The sequence below is a fragment of the Mesoplodon mirus genome, assembly GCF_964341445.2.
Source record: "Mesoplodon mirus genome assembly, chromosome: 3".
NCBI lineage: Eukaryota > Metazoa > Chordata > Mammalia > Artiodactyla > Ziphiidae > Mesoplodon > Mesoplodon mirus.
Genome location: NC_138978.1, coordinates 53,694,927 through 53,712,686, shown reverse-complemented (window position 1 = coordinate 53,712,686; position 17,760 = coordinate 53,694,927). Strand labels below are relative to the sequence as shown.

General features: G+C 42.0%; 1 protein-coding gene across 8 annotated transcripts in view; it reads right to left on the bottom strand.

Annotated features, from left to right (window-relative positions):
- The window catches only part of FGGY (FGGY carbohydrate kinase domain containing), a 422,773-nt gene that overhangs the window by 369,841 nt on the left and 35,172 nt on the right, over positions 1-17,760 (bottom strand). For all 8 annotated transcript variants that reach the window (XR_014293288.1, XM_082612667.1, XM_082612663.1 and 5 more), the window contains exon 4: positions 12,163-12,314. Coding sequence is in view for 7 of the 8 variants with exons in the window: in XM_082612667.1 (XP_082468793.1) it covers positions 12,163-12,314 (152 nt within the window). In the remaining variant the exon portion in view is untranslated. The remainder of the gene's footprint in view (positions 1-12,162; positions 12,315-17,760) is intronic.

The following is a 17,760-nucleotide window of genomic DNA, read 5'->3' as shown; positions in this document are numbered from 1 at the left end:
AGGGGTATTGATGAGGCTGTAGAGCTGAGATCAGACTTCCTTTTACTACTGAGGTCACTCCCAAGTTTCACCTAATCCACAGCCTCTCCATACAGGAAGGATTCAGAGAGATGAGGGCTTTGATGGGGATCCCTGAGCCCCTTTGTCATTCAACCAGCACAGTGGACACAGCTTCATGCACAGAGACTGGCCTCCAGTGAGGTCTTAGCTGCAGAAGTACTGCCAGGACCCTGGTGTTCAGAAGAGCTAAGGAACTAGTTGATCATTTATTCATTTTTTCCAACTGCAGATGTTTCAGGAGGAGGTAAATGCAAAGAGGAGGAAGAGGCCAGCTCTTTGGGAGGTAACTCTAACGTGCTGGAGCAGCAGTCCCCAACCTTTCTGGCACCAGGGACCAGTTTTGTGGAAGACAATTTTTCCACGGGCCAAGGGCGGGGAGGAGGATGGTTCAGGCGGTAATGCAAGCGATGGGGAGCGATGGAGAGCGGCAGATGAAACTTCACTTGCCTGCCTGCCGCTCACCACCTGCCGTGCAGTCCAGTTCCTAACAGGCCACAGACAGGTACCAGTATGCAGCCTGGGGGTTGGAGACCCCTGTGCTGGAGCACAGACAAAATAGGAATGGGTTGAAGTTTGTGTCGTGGAGGGAATCTTAGACCTCACCCGGTCTCAAGCGTGATTCTTTAACTGTGAGTCTAAGTTAGGTAACTTTTTTATTCTAGAGTTCATATTTATCTTCAAAATTTAAGCCAAACAAATGTGGTATCTGGGATCTGAAATTTAAACTAAGAGAACTAGGTATCTCACCTGTAGGATAGACTGGGGCACCTTGCCCCTGATAAAGACTGGAGTTGACCAGCTAACTTTTGACTCCTTAAATTCATTTCCTAGAGTTAGAAAACCCAGGTTTTTGCATCCCAACACTGCCAGAAGTAACAGAGTCAGTAGGTAGTGATCCATCTAACTCCCTCCATCCTCATCTTCTTTATCTGCGAAGTAAGTGATAACATCTACCTCACAGGATTTTCAAAAGAATTAAATAAGATAGCAGAGTTTAAAGCACACAGTAGATAGTTAATAAATTCTAGTGCAGGTGTTGATGATGTTTGTAGACAGCAATCAAACAGGGTCAATATCTTAAATAGAATTTAGTAAGTATCTCAGAAAGGTATTATTTCAAACTGCTTTCACAAGGGTAACAATATCTCAACTTACTCCAAAAACTTAAGGTGGATTGATTGGATGGATAGAAGGACATATAGATGGATATATATGTGATAAACCAAGTACAGTAAAATGTTAATGGCAGAACCTAGGTGATGGTTCTAAGTGTTCACTATAAAATTCTTTCAACTTTTCTGTATGCTTGACAATTTTGATAATAAAATGTTGGGAAAAAATGGCTTTCACAGCCTCTTACATTTGGTCCTAGACTTGGGAGCCCCTTGAGATTAAAGGACACTCTTGGCTTCTGCCTTGTCTCCCCATCACCAGGCACAATGCCTTCCTCATAGCAGTTACTAGATGAATGTTTGTTTCACTGATTAAATGAATATATCCCTACAATAGCAGAACAGTTTTTCTCATTTTGAAGACAACAGAACCAAAAGAAAAAAAGAATAAAACCAACCCATATGTTCAGAGAAATGAGATCTACTTACCCCTCCAGAAGAATGCCGTGACTTGCATCTTGTCTGACTTCTGGCCTCCCTCCTCCCTTTCCCCAGTTAACATCCACCTATCCTGGGCCCCCAGATTTCCAAGCTGACAGTTCACCTTAGTGCAGCTGATCATGCTAATGAGTTCCTTTATCACAACACACATTAACTGCACTGTCTTTTTTAGTGTCTTTTCTCAAGACAGTATTTTCCTCCAATAGATGTGACCTCCATTTTAACCACTGTGAGGAAAGAATTTTGTTCGGTTTTTGTTTTACATCGAATCATACCACGTGAGCATAAGGCCAGCCAAACTTAGCAATCTTTCTCTCGCTTCTCTGGTTATACTGTAAATTCCTAGATGTAGCTGACACCCCTACACAGTGGTCGGACAAGGCTGGCAGCAAGGAAGCTGGGCACGTGGACTATGCTATTACAGCCATAAGTCTGGAACGGACCAGGAAACAAGAATTCATTTAGCAAATACTTATTGAATATTTTTTCAATGCCAAGCACTGTGTTTGGGTCGGGGAAGACAATAGTCAGGTATGGAGAGAAAGATTTGGTCCCTCCTCTTATGGAGCCAAGAATCCACCAATCCAAATGAGGAAGGAACATGGTGCAGCAGAAAAAAAACAAACGACAGAAACAAGACAGGATTTAGATCCAAAAGGACCTTCATAAAGACCCAATCCTGATACCTGTGGACAAGTCATTGCATCTCTTTGAGGCTTACTATATTTATCTATAAAATGTAACAAATCGTAACATTTAACTTGCAAGGCCATGTCACCAATCAAATAAAGAAAACATATGTCCAAGTCATAGAAGTTATAAAGTAAAACACAAAATACAGTATCATAACAATAGCTGACATTTATTAAATGTTATTAGGTATCAGGCCAAGTCCTTCTTTTTTTAAAAAAATTTTGGCCTGCTTTTTAAAATTACTTTGTTGGACTATAAAAGTAAAAGAATACAGCACATATTTGGCATAAATCAAATATGCAAATGCAGGGATAAGGAAAGGATTCACTGTCCAGGTAAATAAAGGCAGAGCATCAGCCTCAACACTCCATATATTTTAGTTACGAGCCCAGTTTATGGGAAGACCTCCCTAGAGAGAAAATCCACAACAGATGCCCTAACATCAGCTGACAGTACCGTCCGCAGTGCTCAAAGGCTGGGAGGAATCTGCTCCAAACGTAAAACGGCCCTAGTATAAACATTCTAAAGAGAGCTAGTTTGATTCAGTTGATGTGTCTTGTATTTTCTTGGGGGTGAAGGGAGCAACGTAAAGGGGTTAGTCCCCTCAGAGCACAAAGACACAGAGGAGAGGCCCAGAGGAGTTACTGCATCAATCTCACAAAATAAGCAGTGACTGAAGGTAACAGACTGCAGCCAAGGGATGGCTCTGGGGTAGAAAGGAGTAGTAATACTCCAAACTTCCTTTTCCACAACAGGGAAGAGAAAATGAAAGTGCACTCAACTTGCAGTGGATCTTTACTTTGGAATGGAACTATCTGGACAGACAAAACCCAGCAATCAAAAATGGCATGATAAATGATTTGATAAGTTCATGCATCCATCCATTAAAATATTTACTGAGTTATCAGTGTGAGATACTAAGCAATGCCCTAGACACCAGGGACATGGAGTTAAGTGAGGTGCAATATAGTTTAATGAATTCCAGGGTAGAGGTAAGGGGAGGATGCCATAGGGGACAGAGGGCAGGACCCTAATCAACATGGAGAAAGTCAAGGAAGGCTTCCTGGAGTTTGAAGAATTAGTATAAGTTTCCCCAAGCGAAAAGAAATGATTTTAAGTTTGCCAGGCAGAAGGAAGACCTCAGTAAAGACCCAGAGGTGTAAGAGAACATGGGTATGGTATCCTTAGATCCACTGACCAAGAAATTCCCCATCTGGAAAGTCTTTCCATTTCTCTAAGCATTTTGTTATAGGAAAAGTAATGATGGATTCCTTGAACAAATGCCCGCAGTCTGGGTCTCAAATCCAAGTGCCTAGAGAGGTAGTTGCTGGAAAAGGAAATAGTGAGGCAGGCTGGGTGGGGACCACTGTGAAATGAAGGACGCTCGCCCCTTCTCGAGGGGCAGTCCTTGCACAGCTATGGCCAGTTCCTGCCACATGGGAATGTGAACCCAGGACTGCTAAATCCTTTTGTTATTTTTTCTAGAGAAGCAGAAAAATCTGGATTTTTATGTAAAATTTCTTAGTTTTTAAATGTTGGACACTAATTAAAAAAAGAATTTTTTTTCAAGCACAGGGTGGGTCCAACAAAACCCATCTGGGGACCAGATTCAGCTTGTGGGCTGCCAGCCTGTAACCCTGCACATGAGCAGAAATGAGCAACAGGGCAGCGAGGGCCAACGGATAGAGCCCAGGGGCTGGAGGCGGGCTGGACTTGGTGAGAAGTCTGGCACTACCACTTACTTATTGCGTAGCTTTGGGGAAGCAAGCTACTTAAGCCCTCTGGGTCTTGTTTTCCTCATCTGTAAAATGGAATAATAATACTGTGTTACTGAGGGGCTTAGATGAAATACTGCATGTAAAGTCCCTCATACAGTGCAGATGGTTTAGGAAAATAATCCCAAGAACAAAAAAAAAATCCCATGCTAAATAATGAAGTGTTGTCAACCAGAAAGGTTAGCTGGGACTATAAGATTACTTTTTAATGGAAAAGTACAAAGAAGTAATAAAAGCATGATCATTGTGCTATAACATTAGCAAACTATACCAACCACGGAGAGTGTCTCATTATTGCTTTTTGTAAACACAGCCATTATTTTCTATACTGTAAGTTTCTTAAGACAAATGCATTTATAAGACTGCACAGCCTCATAATTTTTTTCCCTTTCACATTATAGTGTAAACTTTGTTGTTGCTCTACAAATATTTATTATCTACTCAGTACATATGCCAGAAGGATTTTTTTGAAGTCATAAAACAGATCATGTCACACGCATGTTTAAAATCCATCAACCATTTCTCACTGCTCTTAGAATAAAATTGAAATTCCTGTCCACGGCCTCAGGGCTGTGCAGGATCTGGTCCCTGGTCACTTCTCTTACCCCACCTCCTGCCACTCCCTGCCTTGCTCATACCTGCCAGCCCTGCTGACCTCCTATGCTGAACTCTCAGGTGCTTTCCTGCCCTCATTGAATCTGCTGCTCCCTCTTCCTGAAAGTCTCATCATTCTTGTCAACCAAAACCTCCCAAGAGAACACACTAGCTATGCCAAATCTGTTCATCTGCCATTCTCCTTCATAGCATTTTCCAGAAAACAAAATCACTTTGCATATGCATTTGTCTCCGTGTCTATTTTCTGCTGCTCTATGCTAGAATCTAAGTTCCCAGAAGGCTACCCAGGGCCCTCATCTGTCTTGCTCACCTTGGCAACCTCAGTGCCCATCATATAGGAGACACTCAGCCAAGACTTTTTAAATGAAAAAAATGAACCCACCACCCATTGTTCCCAGCCTCAGATTCTCCTGAAGTCATTACTTCCAAGTTTTTTCCCTGAACTAGATTATTCAAACCCTGCAAGGCAAACACTTGAAGAGGCAGTAGAGTGAAATGGTGGTAAGCCCATTCTATGGGTCTGAAATGCTACGGTTCAAACCCCAGCCTTGCCATTTATTAGCTGAATTAGGCAAATTGCTTAACATCTCTGAGGCTGTTTTGTCATCTGTAAAAGATGATACTTAACTTCATAGGGTGGTTGTGAGGATTAGATGAGTTTAACATGGATGAAATGCTTAGACAAGTACTAGGTATACAATAAGCACTGTATATATTTTAGCTACTGTTTTCATCTAATTCCTTATTCTGTTCTTATTGCTTAGTCCAAAAAGGCTGTAACTTTGGGGACTTCCCTGGTAGTCCAGTGGCTAAGGCTCCGCAGTCCCAATTCAGGAGGCCTGGGTTTGATCCCTGGTCAGGGAACTAGATCTCACATGCCACAACTAAGAGTTCCATGCCGCAACTAAAGATCCCACGTGCCAAAACTAAAAGATCCTGCATGCCACAACGAAGACCCGGCTCAGCCAAATAAATAAATACATATACATACACGTGTGTGTGTGTGTGTGTATGTTTTTTTTTTAAAAGGTTGTAATTTTGTGAAGGCAGAGACCACTTCTGGGTTCCCATAGTGAACTGCACAGGCCCCCACAGGAGGGGGATGGGGGATGGAGCTGTTTGTATGGTTCTTGATGTACGGATGCTTACGTGATACGAGACTAGGAGTAAGACATTTAACTTTTTTGAGCCTCAGTTTCCTCATTTATAAAAAGAGATAATATCTACCCCACAAGACTAGTGTAAAGATTAAATAATCATTGTGGAATAAAATAATTCTGGGGCTGGAGGCACTGGTGAATTTTAGGGGAAACAAGTAGAAGGTATTCAGTAAGTCAATCTGCTTTGCAATTCAAAGCTGGCTGCTTTCTGGTATAGGTACTACACATAGGAATGTGGATGATTCAAATAAATGAATGACTCTGAAAATATGTTTTATACTCTTCTACTATTTTCTATGATTGTCTCTGACAACTTTGTGGTCATTTTTAGATGGTTTCCATAGCTATTATTCAAACAGGAAAAACACACCACTCATTACACTCAGCTACTTAAGATATTCTAGTGTTTAAAATTCTCTCGATTGGTGCTAGAATGTTATTGACATGCCCATCAGTGGAGACAAACATTTTTATGCACAGTGGAAATGAGAATTAAGCTACTCTTTGAATAAGATATTTTACAAATATCTGACTAAATTATAATAATTCCACAAGGCTGATATTATTATCATCATTTGACAGCTCAGCATGCTGAAACTCAGAGATGCTGACTTAGCCTAAGGTTGCAAAATTGGTAAATGGTGGAGACAGATTTAAATGCAAATGTGTTTGGCTTCAAATCCTGTACTTTTTCTGTTGTTACAGAACTGTGTTCTGTCTCCCAAAGTTCCAATCTTGTATGAGCTGTACTGCTAAGATCTGATGAATGTAGGTAAATAATACCAGACCTATGCATGAAATTTAAAGCCAGATAGATAACTAACAGAAAAAGACTATAGTTTCCACCAAACTGCCATCAAAAAAGAAATGGTGCATTTCCAAGAAAGAAACTGACATTGTTTATCTTTCATAAAGTTTCAAGATGAGAAACCTAAAGAAAAGAGAATAATTGTTACTATATCATCAAGAAGAACGAAAGAATAAGGCCAGTCGAGGCCCTTACTGTGCCAGCCTCTTACTGTACAGAAGGGACAAGGGCCAGGCTTTCCTGAGGTCTAACAGTTTTCTTTTCAAGACTTCCTACTGCAAAGCATCCAATGCTAGGTGTGCTAGCACCTTCCACAGCTATCAGGAAGCTATCAAACCACCCCTCTGGGTATCGAAACTACCAGGTTCCTCCCAAAAACCTACATACACAGGATAAAGCACATTTGAACCAATCAGAGAATCATTTACTCATTTTCCCAATATGTTATCAGGGGAACAGAAGCAGAAGGGCATGGACTGGGGAGATGAAAGGGGCAGATATATTTTCTAAACCCATCAACAAAATCCTCTGACATTCCAGCCAGCTGCTTCGAGAACTTTGGAGTGAACAATGAAAATTGCAAACTATAAAATGATTAGTTTTCTGTTCTGCTGACAATAGCAAAAAGAGAAAATGAGTTAAAAGACAGACAGGAATATCTCCATGCATCCGCTACAAGCCAGATAATTATCTTCCATTAACACTGAGCTGTCAGGATCGGCATCAGCCTGTTAACTTGCTTGACCTTCCTCAGCCTGCACCTTGTTACCCTACAGTGTTTCATGTTTATAAAGATAGGAGACTCCAGCTGTTCCAGCCTGAGAGAACTTAATTTACATTTGGCCTTCATTAAGATGAGAGTCAGAATCATTGAGACCAAATGGAGAAGCCAGACTGCTGGGGGTTATGAAAAAATCAAATGGCATTTTTCCTTTTATCTGACAATTCTTATTAAGGAGACGTACGTCAACCTAAAACACACAAACCTTATATGTAAAGGACATGATTAAAATTCCATATTGCAGAACTAGGACCCGAGTGGCTTTGCCCAAAAGGTACGGTGGTCCTAGGACATCACTTCTGTCTTCTGAGAAGTCTGAACTCCAAATTCTGCCCAACTCCCTCTGACATCTGATTCCAGGCTAAGGACAAGGAGCACATGAGTGACAGCAATACCGAGATGAGCGGTGTCCTGCTGACATTAACCCCTAACGATTTCTGGAACCCATCTCCTCTCCATCCCACAGCGCCTAATTCAGGTCTCATCACTTCTCACCTGGAAAACTGCAATAGCTCCTCATTGGCCCACTCAAATCATTCAAACAATATTTACTGAGTATCTACTATCTGCCAGGCATTTAATTAGGGAGAGGGACACAACAAGGAACAAAATGGATATCATCTCCATCCTCCTGTGGATTACTATGGTTGGAGGGGGTGAGCTTTTATACAAATCATCATACAAATTGACGTGTCATGACAATTTATGAAAGATACAATGAAGTAAAATTAAGAGTACAATGACAAGAGACCTCTGATTTATTTGAGGGTCAGGAAAGGCTTTTTTAAGGATGTGACAATAAAGCTGAGACCTACATGATGAGTTAGAATCAATGGTGAGAAGAGGGAAGAATATTCAAGCAGAAGGCACAGCATCAGAGCATCATTAAGACCAGAGGTCTTAAACTTTTTCTCTAACAGTGCAGAGAGTAAATATTTTCAGCTTTGCAGGCCGTGCAGTTTCCATCTCAAATAGTCAGTTCTACCACTGTAGGGCAAAAGCACCACAGATGGTAGATAAACGAACAAGCACGGCTGTGCTCCAATAAAACTTTATTTATGGCCACTAAAATTTTAATTTCCTATCATTTTCACAAGTCACAAAATATGACTCTTCTTTTGATTATTTTTCAAACATCTGAAAATGTAAAACTCATTCTTAGCTCCCAGGACATCCAAAAACAGGCAACAGGACAGATTTGGCCCATGGCCCTAGTTTGCCAACCCCTAGTCAAAAGTCTGGGGTGGCAAAGAGCTGGTGTGTTTGAGGCACTCTGAGTGGATCCCTGTGGATCAGAGTGAGCAAAGTGAGAGACACACAGTAAGCAGAGGAGGGAGGTGAAAATGACATCATACACCATCTTCTGGGCCAGGTTACAAATTTTGGAGTTTATCCTAAGGGTAAAGCAAGGCCAACTAAGTGTTATAATGAGGAAAGTAAGAAACCTGGTTTTAGGGGAATTCCCTGGTGGTCCAGTGGTTCGGACTTGGTGCTTTAGCTGCTGGGGCCCAGGTTCCATCCATGGTAGGGGAACTAAGATCCCACAAGCCGCACGGCGTGGTCAATAAATAAATGCATACGTACTAATAAAAACATAAATAAATAAACTGGTTCTTAGTCCCCCACACACACATTTTCTCACCCCTAATCCAATCTCTTCACCCTGCCAAAGGTATCTAAGACACCTCCCCCCTCTGCCTAACAACCATCCACTAATCTCTCTCACCAAATAGGCCCTTAACAAACTGAGCCGGGGCTACTTAGCTGGTCTCACTTCCTACTACACTCAGGGAAGCACCCCAGGCTCCTGTCCTAGGGCCTACACACCTTACCATAATGAACCTCATTCTCTCTAGAACACTGTATCCTTCCTGTCTTCTCTACTACGCAAAACCTCCACTCATATCTTGAGGCTCATCTCAACTAGCTCGTGCAGGAAGCAAATTATTTTCCCTGGAAGCGCTCTGCATATGCCTGCACCTCGGCGCTCAGTGCATCTTCTGCTGACTCTCGTTCCATGCCTCTCTTCTCCTTATGCTCCTCCACTGTTGTCCCCAGTGGTCACTGTGCCACTTGAGGGTAAGGCCGAGTCCTCTTTGTGCCCATGTCCCCAGTTCCGACCACAGTGCTGGTTCACAGCAGGACCTCAGGTAAGATTTGGCAAATTAAGGAATGAATGAAGAGTAGACAAATGGCAGCCCAGTAAACTTGGCACAGACTCTCATGTTCGGACGTCGAATGTGCTGTTGAACAGCAACTCAAGCTACCGTACTTCCCTGTGCCTCAGTCTCCCATAAGCCCAATAAAAAGAAGGTACTGTTTCCCGATTCTCCACACATGGATGCTTTTCAGGATACAAAGGTAGAGTCTTTAGCATTGAAAGTGGTTTTGTGAGTCTGCAGGCCAGCAACATCAGCATCACCTGGGAGCTTGTTAGAAACGCAAATGCTTAGTTCCCACCACAGGGCTACTAAGTCAGAGTCTGCAGCTTAACAAGCTCTCCAGGTGATTCATTTACACATTGAAGTCTGAGAAGAGCTATAAGCCGTGCTGGTAGGCTTTAAAGAGAAGGTACGAAACATGATTTTAGAAGTTGTTTTGATTTTGAATTTGCAATCACAGTAAAACCAAAGGAACTCTCAGCAAGGATTCCTGGGCATGCTTACCAAAAAGACAAAAAAAAAAAAAAAAGAAAAAGTCTGAAAAACAGATTTGAGGCTCAGCCTTCAGGTAGTTAAATGCACAGTGAGGCACTATTTAGAGCCTTACTCAGAAAATTCTGAAATGGAATTGATTAGATGGATGGATGGATGGATGGATGGATGGATGGATGGTCAGTCTTAGGTCATAATCATTGCCACACAAATCTAGAACTTAATTATTTTCTATGGGCTTTATTTAGTACAGTTAGATCTCAAGCGCACAGGTAAATATCCTGACAGGTTCATACCAAAAGTATATTTAGATCTCCTGGGATATACAGCCCTGAGCTGGCTATGAAGCAGGTGCTCAATAAGGCTCTGGTATTGCACCAATGACCACCTGCTCAATCCTCCTCACTTAACTCAGAACAGCTATTCCTCACCTGTGGTCCAGAAGGGTGACATAGCCAACCCATTTGTTCTTTTGCACATGTTTAGGCTGGCTTAAAGACCATCACCACCCTCATTCCTGGTCCTTCCCAAAGTGGTGTGCTTCACAGAGGATTTTAGTACTGCATGACTAACGGGATGAGCTGGGATATGGAGACCCGGAGACACAGGTTTAAATTCCGGCTCTGTCGTCTGTTTGGGAAAGTCATATAACCCTCTCTTGGAGCCTCAGTTTCCCGTGCCATCTACCAGGCAGAGGTTGTTAGGATTAGATCAGTTAAAGCCTGTAGCACACATAGCAGAGCATGGAGGCAGTGCAAGCACAAATCAATACGCTGATTTGTGTTTCAGGATAGTTTTGTATCAAGTTTCCAGACTGATCCAGTCCAACTCTCCCACTGTAGAGATGGAAAAAGTGAGGCCTGGGGATGAGAGTTGCTTTGCCCAAAGTCACACAGTGTGATGCAAACAGAGTCAGAATTAGGATCCTAGAAACCCCCAACTCCTAAAACACTCTGTGTTTTCAAACTCTTAGCAAATATAGAAGTCTTTCTGCAAATTAAAACTTACAAAATAGCTCAATATACAAAACAAGTAATAAGCCAAGCCTGCCTTGATTACTGACGCCCTTTTTACTTATCTCCCTTCCGCCCCATGGTGGCAATCCAAGGACACCTCCTCATCACCTTTAAACTCTCCCCAACCCCACATCTGAGTAACTGAAGACTCAATCCACCTGAAACCTCAGGGCCAATAAATGAATCATGGCAGGTCTTATCATTAGATGGATTCTCTCCTCACCAGACCACCTAGGGGTTTTCAAGTTCCTGCAATTCCCAGAGGACTTGAACTTTCTCACACATCCATCTCTACTGGGAACCATTAAGCTGACATCACCATTCTCCACACTTCATAAATGATTCTAACATCTGGAAATGGGAACCACCTGCAAGTGCCTTAGCCGGAGATCACCTTATCACAAAAGGGTATGGAAACTCAAGTTCAGGTGAGATGAGAAAAGGCATTCCATAAAATGCCACTAAAGCCAAAGATTAATCATTGGGGGCTAAAAGTATGTAGAGAAAGAATGTTCCAGTCAGAAGATTTGGACTTGAATCCCAGCTCTGCCACTTTCTAACTGGAATGGTAATTAACCTCTCTGAACTTCAGTAGAACAGTGGATATTAAGAAAATCAATTTCAGAGTCATTTTTTGGTTCAAATCCTGGTCTGTTGTATACTTATTGAGTCACTTTGGGTGAGCTGACGAATCTCTATTAGCTTTAGTTTTTACAAATACAGAAAAAGAAAAAAAAACTACTTTATAGGGTTGCAGTTAGGATTCAAAGAGATAATCTGCATCAAATACTTATCACAGTGCCTTGCCTGAGTTAAGCAGAATGACTTAACCACAACCGAATCAATAAAATGGGATCAACCTTCCTGAGCCTTCCTGCAAAAATCAAACACAACAGCTGTGATGAGCAGGGTGCCTGGTACCAATAGATTCAATAAATGGAATCCTCTGCTATTGTGAGTAATCACTCCTCAACGCTATGCACTTACCTCTTTTAGCCACAGAAGCTTCGGGGCCTGCATTTCCACGGACATCACGCCCCCAACGTACTGCAGGACACTGTGCTTGGTTTCATTGATCCTGTGGACCTGATGGACCGCCCGGTGGTCCAGCCACATGATGATGTTTCGATGAGAATCCCCTAGCAAAAACAAGGGAGATGAGGACACAGGTGCATCCTTATCCTTCTAATTCAAGGGGGCACTTATAGATTCCCAAGGGCAAAAATCTGCACAACTGCTTGTATAATTTCACACATCAACAAGAAACAAGTGAAAGGACCACCACCAACACTGGCTAGTACATCCTACCCGTATCTCGGACCCTTCAAGAGATGTGCTCTTTGAATAGAGTCCCAGGGTTAAACGTCTAAAGGAAAAACCAGTCAAGATCCACAAATTGATTATATTACCATTCATTCTCTCTCAACTTTTCCCCTTCCTTTCCTATCCCACCTATTCTAGAAAAACGTTTCTGGGTATATACTCAAGATAAGAGCCAATGAAATGAGCCTAAAACAATACTTCAGCTTTTTAAGGTATGTCTCCTTGAAATATGGACAAATATTTTAGGTATAATATATACATTTACATAATGGCTTTTATTTGCCTATATTCTCACTTCCTCTAGTCACTCTAATTAAAATTAGTTAATTTAAGTGTTTTTCCTCGCTCGGTTGGTTTGTTTGGTGGGGTGGGAAGCACTGGAATTTCTTTTCCATTCTGGAAGCAGGCAGACCTGATGGGGAACGTTCTTTCAGTGTAGGCAGAAATACTGAGAAAGTTATTTAATTTTTCTTAGCCTAAGCGTCCTTATCTGCAAAATGGAGCATATAAGGATGAACTGAGCTTTTTCATTCATTGAACAAAAGATAATGTGCATAAAGGTTATGGCAAGCGCTTGTCACACAGGAGGCCCTCAAGAGGAATAAATCACAGGAAACAGAATTTAAAATCAGCTGGAAAAGGAGCATGCGCAGTGCCCCTCACATCCTACCTCTACCATCCTGCAGCCCACAGAGAAACTGGTTGCCCCTTTCCCCCTTCCCCAGACTCTGCTAATTCTTCCTGCACTGATGGGCAAGCCAGTATTCTTTTCACAGTCCTCTGCTTCCTCTGATGGCAAAATGCAGAGAACAGCAAGGAATATATCTGGGAGATTATAAACGGGGAAGATAAAAGGGACCCAAGAGTAATTGAGAGAGGCACTTCACATGTTATTTTATTTATTGGCAAAATAACTGCAGCAATTATATAATTTTGCTAATACGAGTGTTTATAAAGCTGCACATGCGCGTTTGTGTGTGTGTGTATCCCAAGCCTTGTGCTGAACCTCTTGCACACATCGTCTCATTGAATCCTTAAGACAACTCTGAGATCCAGGCCGTTTTCAATGACGAACTGACTCCGAGATTGAAGACATGCCTACTACCTCACAGCTGGGAAAAGCACAAAGTGTGCTTTGAAAGTAGATCTGTGCAGAGAATGGATAAATAAATTAGTAAAACAAATTTAAACTCAAGCTACACACATCAACATGAATAATGACACCAGCTGGGGTATTTTTAAACACAGTATATATTGTTTGTTGTTGTGGGTATACACACATGTGGTAAAAGCACAGAAGAAATGTGTTTGTGAACACCAGCTATGGCAGAACCATTACCTGCTGGGCAGGGGGGCGGGGGAGGGGGAGGGCATGGACTGAAGCTTCAAGTGGTTCTTTCTTTAAAAAAAAAAAAGGACTTGTGGCAAATGTGGCAAAACCTCATCTGTTTATCCTCATACATACATAGGAGGCTGTTACCTTATTTTCCTTACTCTTCCATATATTTGAAAAAGAATTTTTAAAATTTACAAAAAAAGTCGGCCTAAGGACACATCTAAATTAGGTCATCATCGTAATGAGTCAAGGACTCACTCATTGGTTTGCCTGCCTGGAGAGATTTCAGGTCCCACAAAAACTACTCAAACAACGGCAATACATTTAAAGTAAGAGAAAGTACATGAAACCTTCCACAGGTACATCTAAGATTTTGTTTAAACAGCTGAGTGATTCTACTGTATGACAAAACTGCTTAAAGTTCTGGTTCTCAACCCTAGTTTCACATTCGAATCTCCTGGGATAGCTTTAAAAATACTGATGTACAGGTCCTATTCCAGAACCATCACGGAATCAGACTGTGGGTATGTGGGCACACATTCATAAACACACACACACACACACACACACACACACACACACACAATGTGGGTGTGTGGGTGTTGGGGGGGACAATATCTGCATTGCATCTTAAATATTGTATAGAATCTGTCTGCAGCTGCTTCAAGACAAAAACACCTGTTGCTAAACCTTCTGTAAAGACAGACCGATCAGCCACTACTACCTCTACATGAAGAGGCTCTCAGAATGACACACTGAGCATTGTGTAGAATCAATTACTTTATTATATTTATTATGATTATTAATTAACAATGTTCATTACAGACAACAACCTGGAAGTTAATCTTTTTTTCAGTGCCTGTAGAAAATGACAAATAAATGACTCCACTGAAAGTTCATTTCATCTTTTATTAAGCATCTGCTACATGCCAGGCACAGGGCTGGATGCTGGGATACCAAGAAGAATGTGCCACAGTCTCTGCCCTTAAGGAACACGAGGGTAAATGGAAAAACAGTCTGTATGGAGTGATGACTGCTGGGACAGAAGTCCTGGACATGGTACAGAGAGAAGGAAGAGCACAGAGAAGCCCCCAGTTAGCAGAGCCCGAGGCTGCACAGGGAGCTTCCAAGACGCAGGAAAGCTTTAGGTTAATTCTGAAAATGACTGGCCACTGGATAAGCAGGTGAAGAAAGAGTGAGGGAGGAGGGGCTACACAATAGAAACAGCATGTGAAACCAACAGAGCACAGACCCATAAAGGCATCATATTTTAAGAGAACTGGAAATAATCTGGTAGAGCAGAATTTGGGTAACATAGTCAGTTTACCTTAGGGCAGATTATTTATCCCTGTACTCATTCAATTAATACTGTCAACACCTCACAGGAGGTGTTCCAGGGATACCTGAAGGAAATGACTGTGAATCAGAAAACCATCTAAATATTAGGTTTCTGTTACAGAGTAGCCTAGGTAGTAACTTCCTCCCTGACCCTAAATTATCTCCCTTGGTTCCTCTCCCTCCCAAGAGCTCCTGTGGCTGGAATGATTCACCCAGTCATGGTCTGAGCTAGGTGGGTTGCAGAGGTAGGAAGCACACAGCAATGGCACCTTTGTCCAACCCAGCACTGGTCTGATCTTGAAAAGGAAGAAAGACCAAACAAGAAAAGGCAAACAATGAGACTATTTTATCATGTAGGTCAGTGTTCTCAAACTAGTGTACTTAATTTCCTTGGGATTTTTTTTTTCTTTTTCTTTTTGGTTACCATCTAAAGAAAATAAGTTTTGCTGGTCTTATGGGTTTGGCTTTAATGGTGATGGTTAATTTCCTGACCCCACTCCCTGCTCTTCACAATTACTCCAATTAACCAATCAAGAATGGGTCATTATCAGGTAAACAGAAGTCTTTAAAGACCCTCTTAATTCATCCTTAAAATTTGAATTTCATTTTCTAGTATAGGCTAATCCACTGCAGTTAAAATCTAACCTTAATAGAACCTGTTGAAAGGCAAGAAACTGGTGAGGGCACCTGCAGCTGGATGCATTTGATGAATGGGTACATTTTAACCTTTTAGGTGGAATACAGTTTTTTCAACTGCAGTTAAAATCTAACCTTAATAGAACCTGTTGAAAGGCAAGAAACTGGTGAGGGCACCTGCAGCTGGATGCATTTGATGAATGGGTACATTTTAACCTTTTAGGTGGAATACAGTTTTTTCAACACTTATAATTCAGGTTGCAACCTAGGTAACACTCTTAATAGGAGAACTGTCAACAGGAGGCAATTCTCTCTACAGTGAGAAAAAAAGATGGCATCTGGGAGGGTGCTGGTATAAGCAGGTTTAACAAGGAACTATTCCTCTACTTCAGATGTTCTTATTCCTAATGTTTTAGCTGTCCATTCATCTGCACCCAGTAATTATCCACATATTAGAATTACCGAGAAAACTTTAAAAACACTGATGCCCTAGCCTCACCCCAAGCCAACTGAATACAAACCCTGTGGGTAAGGCTCATGAATTGGTAATCTTAAAAGATCTCCAGTTGATTCCAATGTGCTACCAGAGTTAAAAACCATGTGTTTCAGCAGATTAGAAGATACAGAGTCCTTGGAACTTAGGGCTCTTAACATCTAAAGTCCCATCCAAAATGAGAATTCCTTCCACAGCATCCCTAACAGACCATCACCTGACCGCTACTTAAAACAAGCCAACAAAGAAGTGCTGGCAGCCTCCCCAAGCAGCCCACTCCATGGTTGGAGAGGGCTTGCTGTTGCTGAGCTGAGGTCTGTAGGTTCAGTCCCGTTCCTTGGGTCTCTGCTCTCTGAAGTGGTCTAGACGGGGGCTGCCCTGCCCTCCTGGGCCGGAACAATGCCAGCTGAGCCAGTGGTCAGCCACTGAGAACAAGGACCCCTCATATTTGTCTCTGAAGCCCCAACACTTAATCAGACAGGGATTGGCACACAGGGGGTGCTAGTAAATGTGGCATAAATAGAAAATAAATGTGTGTGTGTGTGTGTGTGTGTGTGTAAAAGATGGTCACCATTACCACTGTGCTCTATCATTCATCCATTTGCCTACTTTTGCAGGGCATGTCATTTATAAAAATCACTGTTCCATGCATTAGGTCCATAGGAGTAAGTAAGACACATTCTCCTAACTTAAGGAATTCATAATCTGACTGAAGAAACTTTTCTGAGCATTCAGGCGTCCAGCTCCCCTTAATTCTCACAGCAAAGCTACTGTTTCATTATTCCAATTCTTTCAGAGGAGAAACCAAGCCATACAGACGTTAAGTGACTCACTCAAGGTGTCACAGCTCAGCAGCAGCAGGGCTAAGAACTGGGACTGCCTGACTCCAATGCCAGGGTGTCCCAGTGTGCCCCAGTATCCATAGCTGCCAATTAAGAAAGGTGCTGCTACAGCAGTGTCCACTACTAAGGATTCTTTAATACAGCCTCGCCCAAAACATGCCTGTGATACCTATGTTGGCAACAACCGACTGAAAATGCAGAGAGTCACACTTCTTTAGATGGAGCATACAATTTCCAGTGCACCATAGTCTCCACTGCTCCCAAATGTCTGCCACTCATCAAAAGGTTAAATGTCAGTTGAAATTTCTCTCTGCACATGTGCTGTTGTCTTTCTCACATCTGGCACACTGTATTCATTTACATTACCTACCTGACCTTTGGGTTTGCGACCTCGGTGCTAGCAGTACTGGCGAGAGTATCCCAAAAGGGACACATCCTCACCATCCATGAAAAATTTCTGACAGTGGATAAAAGTTGGCACTTGCATTTGAAACAGCTCATTACAGTACTCATGAGTGTAATGAGAGAGTGCAATGAGAGTGTAATGAGAGTGTATTAGAACAACGTCATTAAATGCGAATGTCTTTGGTCTGGCTATTGAAAATAGAGAGACCATT